The sequence below is a fragment of the Phoenix dactylifera genome, chromosome 2 (genome assembly GCF_051530095.1).
Source record: "Phoenix dactylifera cultivar Ajwa chromosome 2, Ajwa_hap1_PhDact_Kaust_v1.1, whole genome shotgun sequence".
Taxonomy (NCBI): Eukaryota; Viridiplantae; Streptophyta; class Magnoliopsida; order Arecales; family Arecaceae; genus Phoenix; species Phoenix dactylifera.
Window position 1 is genome coordinate 54436441 of NC_143191.1, and position 24456 is coordinate 54460896.

At 40.7% G+C, this 24456-nt stretch overlaps 2 protein-coding genes, 1 long non-coding RNA gene and 1 pseudogene across 3 annotated transcripts; 2 read left to right on the forward strand and 2 right to left on the reverse strand.

The window, feature by feature from the left end:
• Positions 1–7888: 7888 nt before the first annotated feature.
• On the reverse strand, positions 7889–8808 carry LOC103723405 (agamous-like MADS-box protein AGL80). The gene has a single exon (XM_039134024.3). It carries the CDS (start codon positions 8692–8694, stop codon positions 8002–8004), a length of 693 nt encoding a protein of 230 aa, XP_038989952.1. The 5' UTR covers positions 8695–8808; the 3' UTR covers positions 7889–8001.
• A 5141-nt stretch (positions 8809–13949) lies between these two features.
• Positions 13950–15242, reverse strand: LOC103723404 (protein IRX15-LIKE-like; annotated as a pseudogene).
• Positions 15243–17274: 2032 nt separating this feature from the next.
• On the forward strand, positions 17275–19170 carry LOC148714931 (uncharacterized). The gene has a single exon (XM_088714743.2). It carries the CDS (start codon positions 17275–17277, stop codon positions 19168–19170), a length of 1896 nt encoding a protein of 631 aa, XP_088570869.2.
• A 2066-nt stretch (positions 19171–21236) lies between these two features.
• On the forward strand, positions 21237–22942 carry LOC149768413 (uncharacterized). The gene is made up of 3 exons (XR_016399597.1): positions 21237–21420; positions 21511–22362; positions 22507–22942. It is a non-coding gene; the product is annotated as an uncharacterized LOC149768413 (long non-coding RNA).
• Positions 22943–24456: the final 1514 nt, after the last annotated feature.

Consider the following 24456-nt stretch of genomic DNA (forward strand, 5'->3'; position numbering starts at 1 on the left):
TAAAAAAAGATTTAAAATTAAGAATATTTTTGATTTTTCAAAAAAAAGATTTTTTAAAAAAAGAGAAGGGATTTCAAATTTTTAACTCAGGATCTAATCTTTTTGGCTATACAAACTAGGAATTGCTTTGACAATAGCTTTGAGTTAAGAAATATGATATCAGTTCTAGTTTGAGTTTTCGTCCCACCTATCTTCTGCTAACATGATACAAGATGATTTAGCACCTACAGTTAAGCACATGAATAGTGGGGTATGTAAACTTACAAACAATATGAATACTTTTAATCTTCTGGATAATTTAAAGTTATATGTGTGATGAACACCCTATTATTATTTTAACAAAAAAGAAGAGAAGAAAATAAAACGGATTTATTTTAAGTCTTCTCACTGAGTAACCGGGCCTCTTGCCTGGCAAGCAGCGAGTGTTCGCGTAAAAAGGTGAGGATGGCTGAGATTAAACTCTGAGTGACTAATTTGGCCTTGGAGCCTAGTTGACTTGAGTTATTAAGCCTGTTAGGGTGTCTTTATACCTAGTGCCCTGAGCCATCTGGATCGGGAGTCATTGGCCTAATACTCGCTACATGGGTTAGTTAGAAAGCTTAATAAGGCTAGATATTGCACAAGTCATTCTTATTAGCATTCAGTCTGATTAAAAGTTAAATTTGGGGTGTTCATTACCATTTAACTCTAGAAAGTCTTGAAAATTGGAGTGATCATGTTGGAAGTAAATGAAAGCCACTCATTTATATGATACTATCTTGCACCTCACTATATTCTTGACTTGTTAGCAGATAGATGGGGTGTAATGAAACTTGAGTTAGAGTCTGCTAAAATATGACAGCAACAAGTCTCTATTGTCCTTGCAATTCTAGTTTCATACAGTAATACTTATTCAAATTTGGAGTTAAAAATTGGAAATTCCTGACTGACGAAGCTTGTGGGTAACTTCACTGCAAACCCTCACGAGATAACACTCGTCCACTAGGGTAACCTAGGGGTTTAACGGCTTGTTGCACGTGCTAAGTGTAACTGTAATGCTCTACAAAAGTGAGTATTTATTTTAGTTCATATATATATATAATACTAAAAATAAAAATAAAACTTTTGCACTCTCATTTTATCATTTTCGCACTAAATTGCTAGAGACTAGCAATAAGCTGGTTGGGGGGTGTGATGAGAGCACAAAAGTACAATCATCATACCATCTTAATCAGTATTATAGCTAATCATTAATAATAAAATTAACTAATTAACGTTGTATTTGTGTTTGAGTGCAAGTAATCCAAGAAACCCAATAATATTGGGTTTGAGCCCAATGCCCGGTAGCCTGAGCTCAACAATTCCCCAGCTGCCATGCATGCATGAAATCCCGGCCTTCCATGTCTCATCCGAACCTACATTCAATAAAATATCACTAAACCATCAAGTGACAGGGTTCTTAATCAGCTCCTTACAGAGATGGATGGCATGAGTGCCAAGAAAACTGTATTTATTATTGGAGCAACTAACAGGCCTGACATTATAGATCCAGCATTGACTAGGCCAGGTCGTCTGGACCAGTTAATTTATATTCCTCTGCCTGATAAAGCCTCTCGCTACCAATTATTCAAGGCTTGCCTGAGGAAGTCCCCAGTGTCTAAAGATGTTGACTTGGGGGCTCTTGCCAAGTACACTAACGGATTTAGTGGTGCAGATATTACAGAAATTTGCCAGCGTGATCCAGCCTCCCACGTCCGTCCGTTCCAGCCAGTCCGCACCGGATCTCTTCCACGATCAACTCCTCTCCGCATCCCGTGAAGGAAATCCACGGATCTCGCGCTCGTCTACCCTCTTCCTCCTCCCAGCGATTCCGCGAGTGAGCCCAAGCATCGATCCAGCGGCTAGCCCCTCCTCTGCGATCCATCCCAGCAACTTCTTCCATTTCCAGCCGGCCGTGATCTCCCCCAAATCGCAGCATCACGTCTGCAATCTCCCGTCGATCCCGCGGCGGCCTCCAAGTGATCCCATGATCGGCTCCTCCTAGCAGCCCAAGAGTCCGTCGGGTCCTCTCAGCATCCCACGCTTCAAGCCTCCGAGTCCGCTTCTTCCACGACCCCAGCTCCATTCCGTCTCCTCTGCATCTGCAAGCGTTCCATGATCCAGCCACCCGTGAAGGAGGAAATCAGCAGCACCGTGATCCAGCTTCCCGAATCAGCGCCCCGCAAGCCGTGATCCAGCCAATTCCTTCTCCGTCTATGTCTCCTCCGCCTCATCCGCGTGCGATTGCCTCCTCCCAGCATCCCACGCGTGTCTGCCCTCTTCACGCTCCCAGCTCATCCCGTGACTCAGCCCTTCCGCTTTGGGATCAATCGCCAGCTTCAAGGTGGGGGCGAGCTATAAAAGGAGGTGGTCGGCTGGCCCAAAGGGGGGAGAAGAAGAAACAGAGCAATGCTCTGTTCTTGGAAAGAAGAAAAAAAAAATTATTATTTTATATTGTTGTTCCACCGTGGGAGAGAAAGGGAGAAGTTTTCTTTTTGATTTTTGTTATTTCTTTCCTTTATTTTATTTAAAGAAGAAAGGCAGCATCAAGCTACCAATCTTCATTTCTACCTTTGTAATCAATTTATTTTTATCAAATCTATCATTTCTTTTTCATGCAATCCTTGTTCTGGGTTCAAGTTAATTTCTTTTTTTTTATGCAATCTTTTAATTCTTCTTTGATGCAATACATTAAATTTTTTTGTTATGCAATTTATCTTCTAGGCTTTTAATCTTCTTAGCACTGTTTTTCATCCATTTTAATTTATGCCAAAGCTTTTCTTTTCCATTAAATATATAAATGCTTTTCAAATTTAAGTAACTGTCTTTCCGTTAATTTCAAGTAGAAAATATTCTCTAATAGACTAGAGAATCATTCCACATCCCCAACGTAATATTTTTTTTCTATTAATCAAAAATTAATTTCAAATCCGAGTGAACGTTTTAATTTTTATGTAACTCCAATTGCCTCCCTATGAATCGACCTCTTACAACCGCTATTCTTCGAATAGAAAAGGTAAGAGTAAAATTAAATTTAAACTTTGTTTGTCGGTTCTAACAACGATCTGTTTAGTATATTTTTAGGTAAACAGAAATCGGACGAACAGATATTGATCTGGCACTTCATGAGGACATGCAATTTGTCCCCACGGAGGAAACTACGCCAAAGAAGAAAAAGTTGTATGAGAGGTGGGAGCGGTCAAACCGCTTAAGTCTTTTACTCATACAAAATCATATCTCCAGAAAGATAAGGGGCTCAATTTCTGATTGCAAAACTGCAAAAAAATTCTTAACAGCAGTAGAAGAGCAATTTGTGAGTTCGAAGAAAGTCCTAGCCAGCACCTTAATATCAAGGTTTGCTTCCTTAAAGTATAATGATAATGGTGGTACACGCGAGCACATTATGGAATTACGTGACATCGCTGCCCAATTAAAATCATTGGAAGTAGACATGTCAAAGACTTTTCTTATACACTTTGTTCTTAATTCTCTGCCTATGGAGTATGCACCATTTAAGATCTCATACAACACACATACAGAAAAATGGACTATGAATCAACTTCTAGCCATATGTGTTGATGAGGAGCAGAGAATAAAACAAGAGAGGCAAGAGAGTGTTTATCTCACCTCTCATAAGGGAAAAGGACATAAAGAGGTCGGCAGTACAAGTCATCATATTCCTGTTAAGAAGAAGAAAATGAAAGTGTCAGCCAAAGTGACTGACAAAAGGCAAATAAAGTGCTTCTTCTGTAGGAAACAGGGATATTTGAAAAAGGACTGCACCAAGTAAAAGAAATGGCTCGAAAAGAAAGGTACTTTTCTTTCCTTAGTGTGTTATGAATCAAATTTTATTGATGTACCTCATAACACAGGGTGAATTGACTCTGGTGCTACTATCCATATATGTAAAACTTTGTAGAGATTGTTGAACAAAAGAATTCCAACGAAAAGTGAACGAAACATCATAATGGGAAATAAGATGCATTCACATGTGGAAGCTGTTGGAACATTCAAATTGACCTTAAAGACTGACCATATTTTGTATCTAGAAAATACCTTCTATGTACCTGAATTTTTAAGAAACTTGATATCTGTTTCTAAACTTACTTCCTTTGGATATACCGTTTCATTTGGACGGTCATTTGTAAACCTTTCCTTGAATAATATTATTGTTGGTAATTGCTTGTTAGAGGATGGTTTATTCAAATTAGACCTTGATACATCCTTTGAGCTATCCCTTTTATCCCTGCAAAATAAATATCATTATGGATTAAAACGTAGCATGATAAATAAAAATTCCTCTATGTTATGGCACCGAAGATTGGGCCATATCTCCATAAAAAGAATCAAGAAATTAGTAAATGATTGAATTTTACCAACTCTTGACTATGGTGATTTTGAAACTTGTTTAGACTGCATCAAGGGAAAGCAGACTAACAAGTTTAAGAAAGGTGCTATAAGAAGCACAAATTTATTGGATGTCATACATACAGATATATTTGGGCCCTTTTCGACCACATGTTTTACTGATCATAAATATTTTATCACCTTTATTGATGATTACTCACGCTATGGGTATCTCTACTTGTTGTATGACAAGGCTGAGGCATTAAATGCTTTTAAGCTTTTCAAAGCAGAGGTAGAGTTACAACTTGATAAAAAGATTAAAGTTGTGAGATCAGATAGAGGTGGTGAATACTACGGTAGGTATACTGAAACTAGACAACATTTAGGTCTATTTGCTCGATTTCTTCAAGAGCATTGTATAGTTGCACAATACACTATGCCTGGTACTCCTGATCAAAATGGAGTTGCAGAAAGAAGAAACCGAACATTAATGGAGATGGTAAGAAGTATGATTAGTCACTCGACACTTCCAATTTCTCTGTGGGGTGATGCCTTAAAAACCGCTACGTATATTTTAAACAGGGTTCCTACTAAAGCTGTCCCAAAAACACCTTATGAAGTTTGGACAGGTAGAAAACCTAGTTTAAGACATCTACACATTTGGGGGTGTCAAGCTGAGGCAAGGGTGTACAACCCACAAGAGAAAAAGTTGAACTTTAGAACCATTAGTTGTTATTTTATTGGTTATCTAGAAAAGTCCAAGGGATATAGATTTTACTGTCCTAATCATACTTTGAGGATTGTGGAGATAAGAAATGCTAGATTTCTTGAAAATAACCAAATCAGTGGGAGTATAAAACCTCCAGAAATTAATTTTGAGGAAAAGCAAACTCCGTATGGTGTGCAAGATTCAAATAAGCAGCCAATGATTACTCTACCTATCATTGATAATGATTTGGAGGAGGATGAGTCTACTTTTAATGTTCCACTTGAATCTGTGCCGGTTATCACTGAAAATGTTGCTCCTCCACCTATAGAACCAGTGGATCAAGAAGCAACTTTAAGAAGGTCATCAAGGGTAAGAAGATCTCAAATTCCACCAGATTATATAGTATACCTTCAAGAAAGCGATTATGACATAGAAAATATAGATGATCCAATAAATTTCTCACAAGCCATAAATTCAGTAAATTCCTCCAAATGGCTAGATTCTATGAAAGATGAGATAGATTCTATGGCTAAAAATAATGTTTGGTATCTAGTTGAACTACCTCCTGGGGCTACTGTAGTACGCTGCAAATGGATTTTTAAAACCAAAAGAGACTCCAAGGGGAAGGTAGAGCGACATAAGACCAGACTTGTTGCCAAAGAATTTACTCAAAATGAGGGTATTGATTATCATGAGACCTTCTCTCCAGTTTCAAAGAAGGACTCTTTAAGGATAATTATGGCTTTGGTGGCTCATTTTGACTTAGAGCTGCACCAAATGGATGTGAGAACTGCATTTCTTAATGGAGATTTAGAGGAAGAAGTTTACATGAAACAACCTAAAGGTTTTGTTTCAGAAGGTCGGAGTCAAAAAGTTTGCAAGCTAAATAAGTCTATATATGGACTCAAGCAATCATCTCGACAGTGGTATCTTAAGTTCAATAACGTCATTTCTACATTTAGTTTTGTAGAAAATATTCTTGATAGATGTATTTATCTTAAGAACAGTGGGAGTCAATTTATTTTTTTAGTCCTATATGTAGATGACATTTTGCTTGCTAGTAGTAATTTGGCATTGCTTAGAGAGACTAAGCAATTTCTCTCCAGTAATTTTGATATAAAGGATATGGGTGAAGCCTCATATATCATCGGCATTGAGGTTCATAGAGATAGATTTAAGAAAAAAGTTTGTCTATCTCAAAAAGCCTACATTAAGAAAATGTTGGAGAGATTTGATATGAAAAATTCCAAACCAAGCCCAGTGCCTATTACTAAAGGTGAAAAATTGAGCCAATCACAATCTCCGAGGAATCAAATTGAAAGGGACCATATGAAAGCATTTCCATATGCTTCACTAATTGAAACTTTAATGTATGCTCAAGTTTGTACCAGACCTGATATAGCATATGTTGTGGGATTACTGGGGAGATTTCAAGCTAATCCAGAAATGAAACATTGGAGAGCTGCAAAGAAAGTTTTAAGATATCTTCAAGGAACTCAAGATCATATGCTCACATACAACAAATCCGATCTCTTGGAGATAGTTGGATACTCAGACTCAGACTTTGCGGGATGTCCAGATAGTAGAAAATCAACATCAGGTTATATCTTTCTACTAGCTGGTAGTGCAGTCTCGTGGAAGAGTTCGAAGCAAAAGATGACAGCTGCTTTAACAATGGAGGCTGAGTTATTAGCATGCTATGATGCAGTTACACAAGCTATTTGGTTGAGAAACTTTATCACAGGCCTACAGATCGTGGACACTATTTCCAAGCCCATAAAGTTATATTGTGATAATTTAGCAGCAGTTTCCTCAATAAAGAATAATAAGATATCCAATGAAAATAAGCACATGGAGGTGAAATATCTTGTTATAAAAGACAAATGTGATGACCATAGAGTTTCAGTTCAATACATCAATACTGTGCTTATGTTGGCAGATCCTTTGACCAAAGCAATAGCCCCGGAATTGCATAAGGAGCATGTCGGTCAAATGAGCCTTTTCTGTATAAATTAATTGATGTATTAATGTGCACATTTCAGATGGTTGTAAATCACATTTATTATATTTTCTGTTTTAATGAATTCATGTGGTTTGTGCATACTATGGTAGCAGAAATTGTGACCAAAGAATGGATTTTATGAGAAGTTTATTCATAAGGGTTTGGTTATGATGGTTTAGTAATATAGTGATCATGGAAAGTTATACGCCAATAATAGGTGTTATTTCCGCCATGGTTCGTATTATTATTTTCAAAGTAGTCAAACATAAAGTTTGCCCGACTTGATATCAGAATAAAAAGAATACGCGTATAAAGATTATAAAATTCAAGTGCTAAGGATATTTCACTTGTCAATATGGTCCAAGTGGGAGAATGTTGGATCCTGTTTTAATTAAATCCTGATCCCGTTTAATTAAAACCCACATTTGATAAGTGCCCCTTGAATTTCGTAAATCCTGATAATCACAAGGGCATTGAGGTATTTCACAGCAGTGAAGGGTTACCTTGATGGGGGATGACTCTTCACGGGTATAACCACCTGCAGCGTTTGGTCCGTGGAGAGGGCTATAAATAGCCTATTAGACCCCTTCTCTAAAATACGCATTAAGAGCTCTCTCTCCAGAAGATCTCTCGCTAATTTCAATATAGATCAGAGCAATCTCGGTTGATCGAGGCTGCGCACGCATCTCAGAGTTCAATTCAAGATGGATTTAGCGACTCAAAGTATGATTTATAATTCATTAAAGTTAATCATTTCATCAGATCAGGGTTGTCCAAAACATAGGGTTTTTTATTCATGACATACTCAATGATTATGATAAAGCATAGACTGTATTATTATTTATTTTGGCCTGATACCACTAAGACAGGACCCAACATAGGACAGACAAGACAGATCACGAAAGCCAAGGACATGCACCCATGCTCAATTGGAGGGGAAGAAGGAAGCCATCCATGGGTTGGCTGGACCTGGAGAAGGCTGATTGGTTTCATTTGTCCTTGCGAGGATCATCGTATCCATCATCTGCTTCTGCCTCTGGAGTATCTCCCTGCCCTGCTCCGTTGGGTTGTTCTCCCACGGAGCGTTCAGCCCAGCCGAATTCCCACCCTCTTGCACTGCTCCATCAACCCAGGCCATCTCCTGGTGCTTCCTGATTGCGTCCATCTTCTCATAGATTTTCTTCAACTTCATCTCGATCATCATGGACAGGCTTATGGCTTGCTCTATGTCCAAGTCGTTGAAGTTCCCCGTCCTCAGTGCCTCATACATCTTCAGCTTCTTCTCCATCTCCCTATTCTCGAACTCCTGCTTATGAAGTTGGTCTACCAACTTCCTCATCTTCTGGTAGAGGAACTCCTCCTGGTTCATCATCTTCTGCTTCTGTTCCATTTCCGGCATGTCTCGGAGCCGCATGAGCATCCGGGTGGCCTCCTCCGGCGAGGGCCACACCTCCGGGGAGCGCTCGCCGGGTCCGTAAATGATGGCGCATGCATCGACATCGCACAGGATGCTGAGCTCCTGCACCTTCTTCAGCAAGCCCTTCTTTCTCTTCTTCAGGGAAGTCTTCCTCGCAGCATCATCGGCAATCAACTGGAGCTTCATGCTGGTCCTCGACATGGTTTTGGAAGAGCGGGTGTTGACGAGAGAACCAAGAAAGGCATGCCGAGGATGCTATTGCGGTGGTTTCAGCCCCCTATTTATAGATGAAACAGGTGGTTTTGAGGTATCCCTCTTTGGTTCAAATGGAGCATATAATAATTTGGCAATGAATCCGGGGGTGAGGATTTTGACAAACATTAAAAATGTAATCTTTGAGAAATATATGCTAATTAAATGATACATTATTTTTGTTTTACGTGTTTTAATGTATTAGTAAATGAGACGATTCGCTTACGTGTCAAGTGTCATGTAGTAATTAGTTCTTGTGTTGGCTATCGTGACCTCTGCCATGCATGAGCAACGTAAGTGCCATCCTCTACGGTGCAAAATGTGATCCCAAGTCATTCTAACCTAGTATTTATTCCTGCTCTCACATGTTTTTGAGGCTGAATTGCTGTAGAAGGCTCACAATGACATCCCTCGAGGACAGCAAATAGATTTTTAATTAAATTGTTTGGCATGTTAGATGAATTATGCATATTTAGTTTGAAAAAAAAATGCAGATCTCGTGCTTACCCAAGAATCTTGAATGGTTCTAACCTAGTTTGATGGTTAATTAGGGGCCAAAATACCAACTTCGACACCAGCTACTCTTATCAAGAAATTGTGAGTTGAACATATTTTGAGGAGGTGTTGGAGAGATGAAGTTTTTGTTTTATTTTAACAAAAAAGATAGCAATACACTAAGTCCAAGAAACACAAGCTTGTGGAAATTTTTGGCTACTTATTGTTTTGGATTCAAAGAATCTATCAATCCCTGGTTTTGTTAAAAACGGGGATTGAGTGGAGTGGACTTGCATTTACGAAAAGATAGAGATAAAAAAGAGCATCCTAATGCATGAAACACTCACCACCGTAATTGTAGAGAGGGTGAGAAATATGCAATCTTATCCTTATGCGTGAAAACGTCATTTTCGTGTTTGAAACGTATAATACTTAATGCATAATAGAGCAATCTTATCATTGCACCAAATCCCACCAACATCTCTTTCTAGAAATCACTTAAAAATATCCACGTCCCGGCCAACCAAAAAACGCGTCCCAGCCAGCCTAGTAGTCTATCCGGCCAACCAACAAGGATCCCGAATCAGACCAACCGCGGACAAGTGGCGGTATCCGCACGTAACACGAAGAGGAGATAGAGATATGTTTGAAACCACCCCATCCATTAAATGGGTCACACATTTAAAACCTATTATGACTATTTTATTAAAAGAGCAATATTACCTAATAGGTAGACCCGTTCGATAAATGATTCACAACGGGCCTAACAGACCAACATGAATTCAATAAAGTTGAGTGATTTAAAACTTAAATCATCTAAATTCTAGAAGGTAGAACTCATTCAAACCTTGAAAAGGAGAGAAAGAATATGGTAGCTTATCTTACTCTGTCACTTTCCAGTGATCATAGAATGCAAGGAGAGGAAGCCTATCAGCTTTAGTGCCACGTCATCCTTATTCTCACATACCATCAGCACCTCCCTCCATTAACTCTTTAGATTTTTATGTTGAGCAAGGAGGAGTCATGGTAGTGAAAACATTGACAGAATTTTCCAAGGACGAGGGAAATAGGAGCATCATCGACATGCATGTGACCTTAAATATATAACAGTGAAGGACTGAGGAATGGTGGCTGTGGAGGTAGATAAAAGGGGCAATCATGTAGAGGAGATTCTTAGGGAGGTGCTGGCTGCCTTATAGTAACAGACCATTGTTATAGAGTCCTAGAATCATCACCTTTGATGTTTATATCATTTAATCAGCCAAAATTTAAAGCTTCTTTTGTTTTTTTATTTTTTCAGATTCACATATCGTGATTGCTTATAGACTGATAAAATCCTTGTCAAAAGAATATAAGTGAATATCGCAACACAGTAAATAGATTTGCTTTTGGAGCTTAAAGTTAAACTTTAGATCTATTTTTTGGTTAGGCTTAACAGGAAGCTAATCAGTTGCAACATATATAGGCCTTCAAGAACTGTATGTGGTGGGGCTCATTTTGTCGAAACCTTATAGGAAGGATTATTTTTAGTTTTGATCATTATTTATATAACAAAAGGTACAAGTATATTTAGAATTGATCATACTACTGATAATTTTCTTGTTAAAAAATCCTGAGCTAATTAACACGGTAACATAAATCATTTCTTCTTTTAGGCCAAAGCATTCCACAGGCTGGGAAATTCCATATGTTTGGGGTTACGAATTACCTCCTCTTGCTGTGCAGCTGAATATTGTCTACGGACCTCATTCAACAATTCCAATGAAAAAACATGCACGTACGCTCCCTCACGCATGCACGAACACGAGTAAAAAAAAAAAGAAGAAGAGTTAGAGAGAATAGCAAACAACATATACATAGGCCAAATTTGGGGTTGGGTTTTCTCGTCAGCGCATCCATAGTTGGATAAGGAAGATTTCAGTGTAAGGATGGACGAACAAAACCATAAGCATAATTATTTGGAGAACAAACCCAGCTCAAAGAAATTTAGTTAATTAATATCCAAAAAAGAAATACTTTCATAAACTCTATGAAATGAAGTTGATGGCTTTGCTCAGTTTGCTCCAAAAAAAAAAAAAAAAATAAAGGAAAGGAATCCTAAAATGAAGCATAGCAGTGCATGGAAGTAAATCATCCAAGAAGAAGGCCCAAGCTTCAAATTTGATCGGTTCGACAAGGGCAAGGCAGTTGCTGGCCAACTTGTTGAGCAAATCATGCATCATAGCTGGCCAATATTGGTGAGGTCCCGGACATCTCGGCAAACCCATCCTCGCAAGTATCGTAGTGTTCGATGACCGCGCTTAGCATGATGTGGAGCGTGCCCTCATCACCTTCTGCCAGGCCCTTGGCGGCGGCGTCGAAGTTGTCCCATGCATCGTCGTAGTTCTCAGTGCATGCTTGCAAGAAAATCTCGGTGTATGGGACCGGCAGGAGAGAGTTGATTTGATGAAAGGCACGAGTCCGGGTGGTCGCTGTGGCTGCACATCCCCTCGACCGCGTTCTCGAGGCCTTTGGTCGGAGAGCCAGACCTGGATGATGGTGACGATGAAGGGGCGCAGGCGGAGGTGGCGGGGTGGAGAGAGAGAGAGAGAGTAACAACCCAGAATCTTACGCAAAAAATACTAGCCAGAAGGTATTTTTTGGATTCCTTAGTTCTATATAAATATCAAGATCTCCTCGATGAATAACCGATATGGACTAAATATATGTCCACATAGGTCCTCGTGTATTCCTCCCGTTCAAGCCCTAACGCCTTCGTCGAGCTAAGGGTTCAAATCTATGGCCACGAGCGGCAGTTGCCGCCGAGCACCTCCCACTGCTCGAGAAGAAGAAGAGAGAGTCACACGGTTCCTTCTTCTCTTATTTTTTCTCTCCACTCTCTAGTCTCTCGTCTCCCTCTCTCTCGTTAGGAGGCCTATAGATCTCAGTATAGGGTCCTATCAATCTGATATACGAATCTGAGTTGATCCCTGAAAAGAGACCTTAAACTGTCCTAGTGCCCGAGATGCCTAGTGGACTGATCACCCCGGCCCTGTCAAGTGTCCATGGAACCAATGATGATGAACTCTATTGAACGACCTAGGCCCCGATCGAGTCCATACCTTATAATTTATTGATCGAAACGCTCAGGCTTGACCCACCCGTAATCATCGAACGCTATCATCCGGCTAATCGTTCTTATTTTTTATTATTTTAATTCGATTAAAATCATCAAACATAAATTAATTTTGCTTTCAATATTTTAAATAGGGTTAACTGAATTACCTAGTGAAGTTTGATGGCCTAAGACGAGAGAGGTAAGTAGATCTTACACTACCTATTATTTTCAAATTATCATACTTTTCATGCATATGATTTGCCAGTGAAAATATCATATTTTTCTTAAAATTATAGATCAGCATATATATTATGAAAATTATATTTTATTATGAAAAATAGTTTCATAAATATTTTAATGAAATTAGCTTTGTTATGAAATATGAATCTGATCATGCCATTTAGTATTTTTGATCTATTTATATGAATATTTTAAAAAAAGATATAAATTTTCTAAAGGCTCTCTGATAGCTATATATGATCTCTAGAATTGAGAAAATCGACACTCTAGAACTGGCATCCAAAAAAATTGGCCCCTTGCCAATAAGTTAAAGTTGGTAATGAGTACGAATAATACTATTTTGTTGATTACGAAGATGACCTTATCGTGGGTTATAATGACCATAGCACAAATATCTGTAGGCAACATTTTGATCCATGATAGGATTAAATAATGTGAAGAATGATTTACAAATTTAGCTGCAATATAAACTTGGAACCATTATCCGCTACCGTATCGACCGTACCGACGTATCGGTGGGCACCGGTATCGATACGGTACCGGTACCATACCGAACCGAACCGGTACCGTATCAGTTCGGCTGGTTTGAGCTAGAAGCCAAAAAAAATTTGAGGTCGGCACGGGCCGGTTCCGGTCGGTATCGATCGGTACGGATTGCGAATAGTCGAAACAGAAAAATATAGCTATACTGTACCGGTTCCGTCCGGTACCGATACGTACTGGCCCGTACCAACTCATACCGATCGGTACGGCAGACCATGCTTGGAACTATGTTTATTAAAGGTGGATGATTTGTTCATGCATGATTTGCTTTATGATTTGTTTTAATATACTATACTATGAAATCACTACAAGAAAATACACTTTCAGCAATCACTTCCGGCGACTAAATGAATAGTAGTCGCTGCAAATAAGGCTATTTGCGACCAATATCCTTGTTAGTTACTGAATGATTGTCCTACACCGACTAAATGCATATTTGGTCGCGGAAAATCAAAACCAAGTTGGCGGGGTGGAGGTAAAATGTTTGGCGACTAAAGTTTGGTCGCTGAAAATAAGGCTATCTGCACTACAAGAAAAAGGAGCTTTGGCGACGCTTTTTGAGGCTTTTACCGATGCTTATAAGCGTCGGTAATTTTCTTCCCGACGCTTTTCAAAGCGTCACCAAAGCGTCGGCTATGTCGGAGTGGAAAAAAAATTGCTGACGCGTTTGAAAAGCGTCGCTAAAGGTTATTTTTAGCGACGCTTTTAAGCGTCGCTAAAAGTCCTAAACCAGTTCAATTAGCGACGCTTTAAAGCGTCGTCATAAATTTTTTTTATGAGAAAAAAATATAAAAATACCCAAGAAAACCTTGCTGTCCCCTGTAAAAAAAAGAAAAAAAAATTACTGGGCGGCCTCAGCGATGGTGCTGTTGGCACAGAAGTCGTCGCGGGTGGCGCCGTTGCCGCCGGGGATGAGGAAGTGGGCCAGCTGGCCGGTGTTGGCGACGAGATTCTCGTTGCAGAGGAACTCCTCGCTGCACACCCGCTCCACCTCGCGCTCGTAGTCGTGGACCAGCACGTCGGTGGGCCCCGAGCCGACGGAGCGGGCCATCACCGCTGCCGTGAAGATGGCGGACATCCTCCCGGGGGAGGTGGAGGCGTGGCCGCGGGGCCCGTCCACGAGGATGACGTCCCAGGGGATGTCGTAGAGGGCGTTGGGGAGGTCGTTGAGGGCGAGGCGGCAGTCGGAGAAGAGGAGGTTCTAGACGGGGCGGCAGTCCCCCCGGCGGCCGCGGCGAGCGGCGGCGATGAGGTCGGGCATCTCTCGGGCCTTGGTGGTGTAGGCGATGTCGTAGGCCTCGAGGCCCGGGAGGCGGCCCTCGAGGTGCGCGATGTAGTACTCGTTCTCGTCGAGAAAGACGGTGCGGCCGCCGTGGTTGAGGGCGCGCCAGAGAGGGGTCTCGTGGCCGAGGCCAAAGACGAGGAATTTGCAGGGAGCGCGGCGGCAGAGCACGGCGGCGATGGTGCGGAGGTCGGCGTCTCCCATCTTGCCGCTGGAATTTGAGGCGGCGGCGTAGTTGACGAGGGCGTCAAAGACGAGGTCGGGGATACGGGAGTTGTGTCGGAAGGAAGAAGGGGCATGGGCAAATTGGTTAAAGGAGGAGAGGCCGGGGTCTCGAGGGGTGGTGGTAGTGGTGACGAAGGCGAGGAGGGCGGCGAAGGTGAAGAAGGAGGCGAAGGCGATGAGCCAGAGACGGTGATGAGACCCCAGGAGATTCAACATGGGCGCCGCCGTGGATCCACCGCCGGCGCCGGCGCCGCCTCCGCCACCTGCCTGCTTGGAGGACTACAGGAGGATGAGCTTGGCGTTGTTGATTCCCTTCATCTCTTTTGTGCGCTGCTCTAATTTACAATAGGAGGAGGGATCGGGGGCTTGGGTGGCCTGAGAAGGCATGATGCCGACGCCGGAGAAGAGAGAGGAAGCTCCATCGAACTCCATCGACGCCGGAGAAGAGGGATCGGGGGCCTGGGTGGCCGCTCTCTCTCTCTCTCTCTCGCTTCTTGGAAGGAATCTAATCAAGAATCGGGAGGGGGTTAGAGATTTGTAAGGGAGGGGGTTTGAGGGATCGGGAGAGGGGAGGGGATTTGTAGAGAGGAGGGGGGATAATGGCCTCCGACGACGCTTTCTAAAGCGTCGTTGGGAGGAAAAAAATAAAAAAAAAGAATTTTTGCTTCCGCCGACGCTTAAAAGCATCGGCCCAAGCTACGGGTTGCGACGACGCTTATAAGCGTCGGCGGAAGCCAGACTTCCTAAAAAATTACCGACGCTTCTACTTAGCGTCGGCAGACAAAAGTCGGGAAAGATAGTTTTTCTTGTAGTGCTGCGACCAACATTCTTGTTAGTTACGGAATTATTATCCTACACCGACTAAATGCATATTTAGTCACGGAAAAGCAAAACCAAATTGGCGGGCTGGAGGTAAAATTTTTGGCGACTACATTTTGGTCCCTAAAGGTTCCCCTCCAGCGACTAAAAAAAATTTAGTCGTGAAAAGTATGCATGTAGGTGAATTCTGCTTTAACTTTTTTTTTTTTTTGGTACCCAAACAAACCCTAATTCCCTATTCCTCTATTCTGCTTTAACTTTTTTTTTTTGGTAAATTCTGCTTTAACTCTGCCTTCACCCGTCGCCTTCACCCATCGTGTTCGCCCGTTCGCTCATCGCCTCTCCGTTCGCCCGTTCGCCCGTCGCCTCTCCGTTCGCCCGTTCGCCCGTCGCCTCTCCGTTCGCCCGTTCGCCCGGCGTCGGCGTTTCAAGGTATGTACTCCGTTATTTGATTTAGCAGAGGCCGGGAGGGAGAGGGAGATGGAGAGGGAGAGGTAGGGGTCCTCCGTTGTTTGATTTAGCAGAGGCCGGGAGGGAGAGGGAGAGGGAGAGGTGGGGGTCGTTAGGGGGCTTCTCGTCCTTCGCCGCCACCGCAGCCACCGCGAAGGGCTTCTCCTTCTTCGCCGCCTCCTTCGCCGCCGCCGCAGCCACCGTAGGGCTTCTCCTCCTTCGCTGCCACCGCAGCCACCGCAGGGCTTCTCATCCTTCGCCACCGCTGCCTCCGCCGCAGGGCTTCGCCAGGTCCATTCCGGTCAGGCCGGCAGGGAGAGAGAGCGAGGAGGCGAAGGGGATTTGGGGCGAGGAGCTTTTCTTGGGCCGGCAGGGAAAGAGAGCGAGGAGGGATTTGGGGGCAATAGTTTTGTTTTGGGTGGAGAGAAGGAGAGGGGAGGGATTTGGTTGGCTTTCATCCCTTCACTTTTTTGGTTTTGGTCTTGGTTTTCCTTCCCTCACGTTACTCCTAATCCAGATGGGCCATCGGGAAGAAAGACAGGGGGATTGGAGATGGACTTCTTAGAGGGTGGAGATTCTTTTAATTGTTTGGGTTGGATGGTTGCCGTGCTGTGATGTAGCTTGGGTATCAAAGGGGAGATGGGAGATGGGAGATGGGAGATGGTGGGATGGGATTTCTTTTAAACTAATTATTTTTCCATTCTTCTATTCAAGAATTATATTAAACTGAAGAGGCTTCTTGTCTATCTTTGTTAGATTCATGCATCTTTGTTGAAATAGTATACTTGACAGCTTTCTATTTTCATATCATTTTTTAACTATTTTATACTTATTAAAATTTATTATTATAATAATAATAAAAAAAGAAAATGCCTCATTCACTGAATTTGTCTTAGGCCCCCAAATGTATTGGGTCGCCCCTGGTTTTCTGCTGCAAGTTTTTTTTGCAGGGTACAAAAATAAATCTATAAACTAATCAATCTAACTTGATGAAGTACTTTGTAGGTCAGTCAAAATGGACAAGAGTTTGATGATAATAAAAAATAGAATGAAGAGTAAAGAATATAGAGAAGGGGTGAAGTCCTTTATTGAATTTGTGGTGGCAAATTTAGGCTCAGCAAATGATATTTGGTGTCCTTGTATCGAGTGCATGAATGACAAAAAACAAAGCATTCAAGTTGTCAAGATTCATTTGATGTTGAAAGGAATCTCGCCTTCTTACAAGACTTGGATGCAACATGGAGAATCTGTTCACGTGCATCAATCTTGTGTTTCAAATGATGCTAACTGTGACAATGGTGGAGGTGTTGAGGATAGAATGGCTGGGGATGGCACGGATGATAGGGACGAATTGTCTAATATGCCGGAAGCTGTTTAAATGGCCGCTTTCATGAATGACGATATTGATAAATTGCCTAATAACTTGGGGAGGGAGGATGCACAGAATTTTGATAAGTTGTTCGATGATGCTCAACGACCCGTTTATCCTGGTTGCAAAACTTTTACAGTATTATCATTTGTTATTAAGATGCTTCATATTAAGGTGTACAACCAGTGGAGCAATTCCTCTTTTGACATGAACATGAAGGTATACAAGAAAATTCTACCGGAGTGTGATAAGTCTGTTCCATGGACCCTTTATGAAGTCAAGAAATTTTTACGAGATTTGGGTTTGGGATATGTGCTAATTCATGCATGCAAATATGATTGTGCTCTTTTTTGGAAGGAGAATGCGAACCTGGAGAAATGCCCTATATGTGATGAGCCTAGATATAAGCTGAATGATGGTAACGGTAAGAAGATTCCTTATAAAATTTTGCGATACTTTCCCCTGACACCGAGATTGAAGCGCTTATTTTTGTCCCCGAAAATAGCTGTAGATATGAGATGGCACAAGGAGAAGCGAGTGGATGACGAAACATCAAGACATCCGGCTGATGGGGAGGAATGGAAGAACTTTGATCGGCAACATCCTGAGTTTTCCAAGGATCCGCGGAATGTGAGGTTAGGGCTAGCCACCAATGGTTTCAATCCTTTTGGAAATATGAGCACATCGTACAGTATGTGGCCCGTTATCATGATGCCCTATAATCTTCCACCTTGGAAGTGTATGAAAGAGCAATTTTGTATGCTGTCATTGCTTATTCCCGGAAAAATGGCTCCCGGTAAAAAAATAGATGTTTACTTGAGGCCATTAATTGATGAGTTGAAAGAGCTTTGGAAGGATGGCGTGCAAACTTATGATGCCTCTAGTGGAAGTACATTTAGAATGCGTGCTGCTCTCATATGGACCATTAATGACTTTCATGCATATGGTAATATGTCTGGATGGCCAACAAAAGGTTATTTGGCTTGTCCCATTTGTAACGAAGATGCTTCATCAGAATGTTTGAGGAGTAAGATTAGCTATATGGGTGCGAGGCGTTTCTTGCCTGAGAACCACATATGGCGAAAGAGCAAGCTCTTTAATGGTAAAAGTGAGGACAGGTCAAGGCCACGAGAGTTCACGGGAGAAGAGATCTTGGAGCAAATTAGTTCAGGGACATACAAGTCGTTGGGCAAGCATCCAAGCATTAATAAGAAAAGAAAAAGGGGCAAAGATGATGACATGATTTGGGCCAAGAAAAGTATTTTGTTTGATCTCCCTTATTGGAAAACACTCAAGCTGTGTCACAACTTGGATGTCATGCACATAGAAAAGAACATTGCAGAAAATATTGTTGGGACATTACTGGGCGTAGATGGGAAATGCAAGGATACAGAAAAAACACGCATGGATTTGGCAGATATGGGTATACGAAAAGAGTTACACCTAAAAAAGCGGGTGAACGGATCTTATGAGAAGCCTCGAGCATTGTACACATTGTCCCCGCAAGAGAGACAAGGGTTTTGTGATTCTTTAAAATCGATTAAGTTTCCAGATGGCTATGCGGCAAACATCTCTAGCTGTGTAAGTACTCAAGGTGGTAAATTATCGGGTCTGAAAAGTCATGACTATCATATTCTTTTGCAATCCCTTCTTCCAGTTGGAATGCATGGGTACCTCAACAAAGAACTTAATACTGCATTATTTCAGTTAGGCAATTTCTTTGAGCAATTGTGCTCCAAGGCATTAAAAATAGCTGATTTGAAAAAATTAGAGGACCAAATTGTTCTTATTCTTTGCAAGCTTGAGAAGATTTTCTCTCCTGCCTTCTTTGATGTCATGGTTCATCTAGCTATTCACTTGCCTCGCGAGGCTATTCTTGGAGGGCCAGTGCAATATCGATGCTAGACTAGACTGGAAATAACCCGATGAAACTGATCCAATTGAAAGGTAATTGTTTGTAATCGTATAGTAGGAATAGTAATCATGTATATTATTGTACATTTTAAGAATTTTTCTATTAGCATTGAGCTATAATTTATTGTAGGTTACTCGGAGTTCTAAAAGGATTTGTTGCCAACCGAGCTCACCCAGAAGGTTCTATCGCTGAGGCTTATATTTCTAAAGAGAGTACAACATTTTGCTCAATGTACCTTGATGGAATCGAAACAGTGTTTAACAGAGAAGAAAGGAATGATGACGGTGGTGATCGTGGCACGGGGTTAGCAGTGCTCACTCAAAGTGCCCGACCATTTGGGTTAATCCGAAGGGGACCTGATGTGCCGATCAATGAACTCGAGATGGCTGAATGGTTTGTCTTATACAATAGTTCGAAAGTGGATCAATATCGAGAGTATGTTTTTTTAACTTGCTTATTAAGGTTCAGCTATTATATATTTAGTTGTTTTAGACTTATATGTTACTTATACGTTACGGAATGTCGAATAGGGAACACAAGAACTACATACAAGGTGAGAGTGAAGTTGACATCACAAACAGACAACGTAAAAAATTTTCCAAGTGGTTCAAAGATCGCGTAAGCAAAATTAATTAACATGTAGGCACCTTGAGTTATCCTTGTATTTGAAAGTGAAGTAACATATTATGTCACTTTTTTGTTGTAGATGACTCAACATCGAAACCAGCGATCACCGGAAGCTACTGATGAATTATGGTCATTGGCCAACGGTCCTCGTCCGATAGTCAACATATATTCAGGGTGCTTTTATAATGATGTCTGATTCCATACAATCGAACGTGACAACTGCTGTAAAAGCTAGAATAGTGGGTTAGTTGTTGAAGGGGACCACGAAGGGCAACCGATTGACTTCTACGGTTACTTGTGCAAAGTTTGGGAATTAACATATATGTTCGGACAACGAGTCGTCTTGTTCCAATGCGAATGGTTCAACACTGGAAGTAAAAAAAACTTTCTGCATTGATGCGCATTGCACTAGCATTGATACAAGAAGTCGGTGGTACAAAGAAGATTCTTTTGTACTACCGAGTCAAGTGCAGCAAGTATTCTATATTAATGACACTGCAGAGAGACGTGGCAATTGGAAAGTTGTCCAAAGATTCAAGCATCGAGGAATATGGGATGTGCCACAGATGAGTGATTTAGAACCCAATGATGTTCAAGAAACCATTGTTCTCAATCATGCATTCCAACAAGATGAAACCAATGACGTTGAACCAATTTCCATTGAAGAGCCAACCACAATGGATTTGCGCAGATATGATATTGATGCTGAAATTATTCAAGAGGAGGTCATTTTGCAGTGCCGTGGGCGAGATCAAGCCGGGGGGAGTGTCGATGAAGTAATGGAGGAGCCTAGCGATGAAGAAGAAGACATTGATAGTGACAGTGATACATATCTAGATTTAGAGCCATGATATATTTCTCTAATGATCTATCTATAGAAAAGTTGAACATTTTTATCTTACATGCTTCTATTTTTTATGTTAATGAAAATCATCCATTTTTATCTTACATGCTTCTGTTTTTTATGGAGAGTGTGATTTTTTTTTTTGCGTTCTCTTTGTCTATCACTAGCAGGTTTGTCTTATGGCCTAAAGTATTTAAGTATTTTAGCAGGTTCATCATCAAAACGCGTGCGGGGTAAGACAGTTGGGAAAGGAATTGATAAGCTCATTGCCCAGAATGGCGGAGAAAAGCTCTCTATTCCAGTACTTGATGAGTGGAATGCTTTATGTAGTATTAATGCCCCAAAGGTAGCCAATCTGTTGGGGGTGTATATTAGGAGAATGTGTCCAATTAAGGGCATACTGATGTGGCGGCATGTAGACGAGGTACTCAATCTGCTATCATACAATCTATCCTTGTAATTATTTATTGCACAATATTTTTTTAGGTACTTGTAATAGTTGCATTGATCATACTACATAATGATTTTACTTATGTTTTTAGGACAAGTTCAACATCTCGGATGATTATCATGGCAATCTAGTAGCTCAGCAACTGTCCACAGAAAATGCTACAATATTCACAGAAATTGGAGGCACAATATGAAATTGCATTACAAGCATCTTAAGAACGTCTTACATGTGGACCCTTATAGTCATCCATACGAACATGTGACTCAAGAGGATTGGCACCACTTAATTGACGATGTGTGGAAAAGCAAAGAACACAAGGTAACTTACATATTTAGTGCTTTAGAGTTTATAAGTAAAATATTTGATCATAAAGTTTTCTTTAGATTTTTAATTTGTTTTTTTTTGAAGGTGAGATCAAAAGCTGGCAAAAAGAATAGGAAAAAGCTTGAGTACAATTATTGTTCAGGATCTCGGTCATTTGTTGCAACAATGACTATACAGGTAATATGTTTTATTCTAGTTTGCTGCAAGTATATTTTTGGAATCCTTTTATGCAAGTAGATCTGTCAGTTATTTTAGTTTTCTTATTAAATAGTGGTTATATGCTAATCTAAATTATACTTTGCAGCCGGAGTTTAATGGTTCTGAAAATCTTGAATTTTCAGAATTCTATAAGAAAACGCACACCAAGAAGAACATAGAGTGGATTGATGCTATTTGCACCGTGAAACATGTAGGTATCTAAAATCTCAATAATCATTTAAATCAGTTTCTACTTTTGCAAGGTTATATACATTTAATTCTGTTGTTACCTTTGCATTGACAGTCAAAACTGTTAAGCTTGCGAGAAGAATTTTTCCAGTCCGGTGTGCAATTAACATCAGAGGAGATGTCTAGGCAGACACTTGGAAAAAGGAAGAGATACATTCTTGGATTTGGGGATGGGCCGAAGCCCTCTTCATCTTCTTCCACACCTAGTCGTGTGTCACAAGACCATGTTGGGGAGTTGCAGAAACTTAAAGCTGAGATGGAGGAGATGAAGATGGAGCGTGAGATAGAGCGTGAGGAGCTGCGGAGGCAATTGGAGCAGGAGAGGAGAGAGCGTGAGGAGGAAAAGAAAGAGCGATAGGAAGAACAAAAGCAAATTGCACATCTTACAAGTTTGGTGACATAGTTCTTAAAGGGAAAGACTCAAACGCACAAGTCATCTATCCATCATGATGGGGCCATGTATTCAACTGGTGGTACAAATACTCGTTGGTATGTATTCTCATTTATATTACATAGGTTATTTAGAGATTTGGACCAAATTAAACGAAATGTCATTGTGAACTTATACTTGAATTTTAGTTTATTATTATTCACATGTGGTTATTGATTGTGTATTCTTTTTTTCTTTCTCAGATATATGGTGGAGTTATGAGCATGTGAAATCTAGTTTCTGGTACATTAATAGCTTTTGTTCAGATGATCATGGTGGATTTGTCTACAAGCAAAATCTAGTTTTTGGTATAAGAATATTTTTGTCTACATGATGGTTGTTTGGATGAATAGCAACATCAGATATTTTGGGATTTTTAATTTATATTTTGATGTGTTTGGTGATGATTATCACCTTAACATATGGTATGGATGAAACATTTTGATGTATGGTTAATAGGTATGCTTGACTTTAGACTTATAGATGATGATATTTATAATGAATGATTATGGATTCTCCAACATTGTGTATACTTCTATTTGGATGAGCAAATGTATTGTGCAATATGGATATTGGATAGGCTGTGTTGTTTGTACAGAATTTGGAATGAGCCCAAAAATAAATATTAAGCTTATAATTTGAATTGTTAATTAAATACAGGTTAATACTTTCTGCCACAAAAAAATGTTTGTTGCTAATGCATTCCAATATATTCTGCAATCAAACTATTGGTGGGGGAAGATAGAAGGAGGGATTATATTCATCGATAAAAACGAAGCTTTATCAATGATTTTCGATAGATAAATCACCCTAAAAAAACAAGTGAAGTACGGACAGAAGGAATAGAATACGCTCTTTGAAGGACAGAAAGTCAAGTTTTGAATGACTTTCTAGTCAGATCGTTCCTGCGTTTCGGATATTCAGTCTCATTCGAAGCTTTAGACAAGGGTGCTATTGAGATATTGGGCCCTTATGGTATCTCGTACACATTCCGACGATTGGCCGAGCGAATAAGTCAACTTCAAAGTGGATCTGTTGTGCGAAGAGTGCGTTATGAACCGTGGCCGCCTGCCTGCTTTGGTTGGTGGTGGCGGCTCCTCCGTTGTGGGTAGGAGAGGGCTCGTAATGATCTTCTCAAAGATCACAAGGTGCTGAAGTGGCTGGAGGGGGAGGGGGGGATCCGTAGGTTTTTGTGAAAGGGATGCTCTTATCATGCATGTTATTGCTGATATGATAAGAACATTCAGTGACCATTTTTTTGGTAGCGAAAGACAAACCTTCCACGACCAACTATTTAGTCGGCGTTGAAATTAGCGACAACAGATTTGGTCGCTGATAATTTTCTTCGGCAACCAAACGTTGGTCGTGGTTGGTGTACCTTAGGTGACCACACAATATTGGTCACTAAAACCTTTCAGTGACTAGGGTTCGGCGACGAAGGGTATGCTAGTCGCGAAAAGATTTCGGCGATCAAATATGGTTATTCGGCGACTAGAATCTTAGTCGCTAAAAGTGTATTTTCTTGTAGTGAATGCTTAGTTTGGAATATTTATTAGTTTTCTTAAATGATGCATTGATATAAATGAAAAACTTATACTTGATTCGTTAAGGTAGAGTAAAATTTGTTTGCTGAGCCGTGTCGCTCATATATCTCTATTTTTTTCTCTCTAGACAAATAAGCTCGATAGGAACGAAGGATGATCCAGCTTTGGAGTTCGCGCTAGCAAACTTGGTGATTTTATAGAAGAATTTTAGTATTTTTAAATTGACCATGAATTTATGGTTAACAATTTTTTAAACATTGAGGATTATGTGTTTGGTATTTTTGTTTGGATTTAAACACTTTAGTATTTGTTGCATTTAATAGATAATAAAGTTAGAATTTTATTTATCATATTTTGTCTAAGATTGATTTGAAAACTAAATGTAATATTGGCTTCGTGTTATCTTGGGTTGTACCCCTAGGTAGCACGGCCATGTTATGCTTCGGATTTGGGTCATGACAAGGAAAGCAAGAGGAAGACAGGGATTTCTAGCCTCGTGGCAACTGTGGAGAAGGGAGGATGGAGGTTAAGGGTACAGAATGGAGCATAGGAAGAGTTGGAGAAGTTTGGCAGGAAGTGCTTGTTTGTCCATGGAAGTAGGATTAGTTT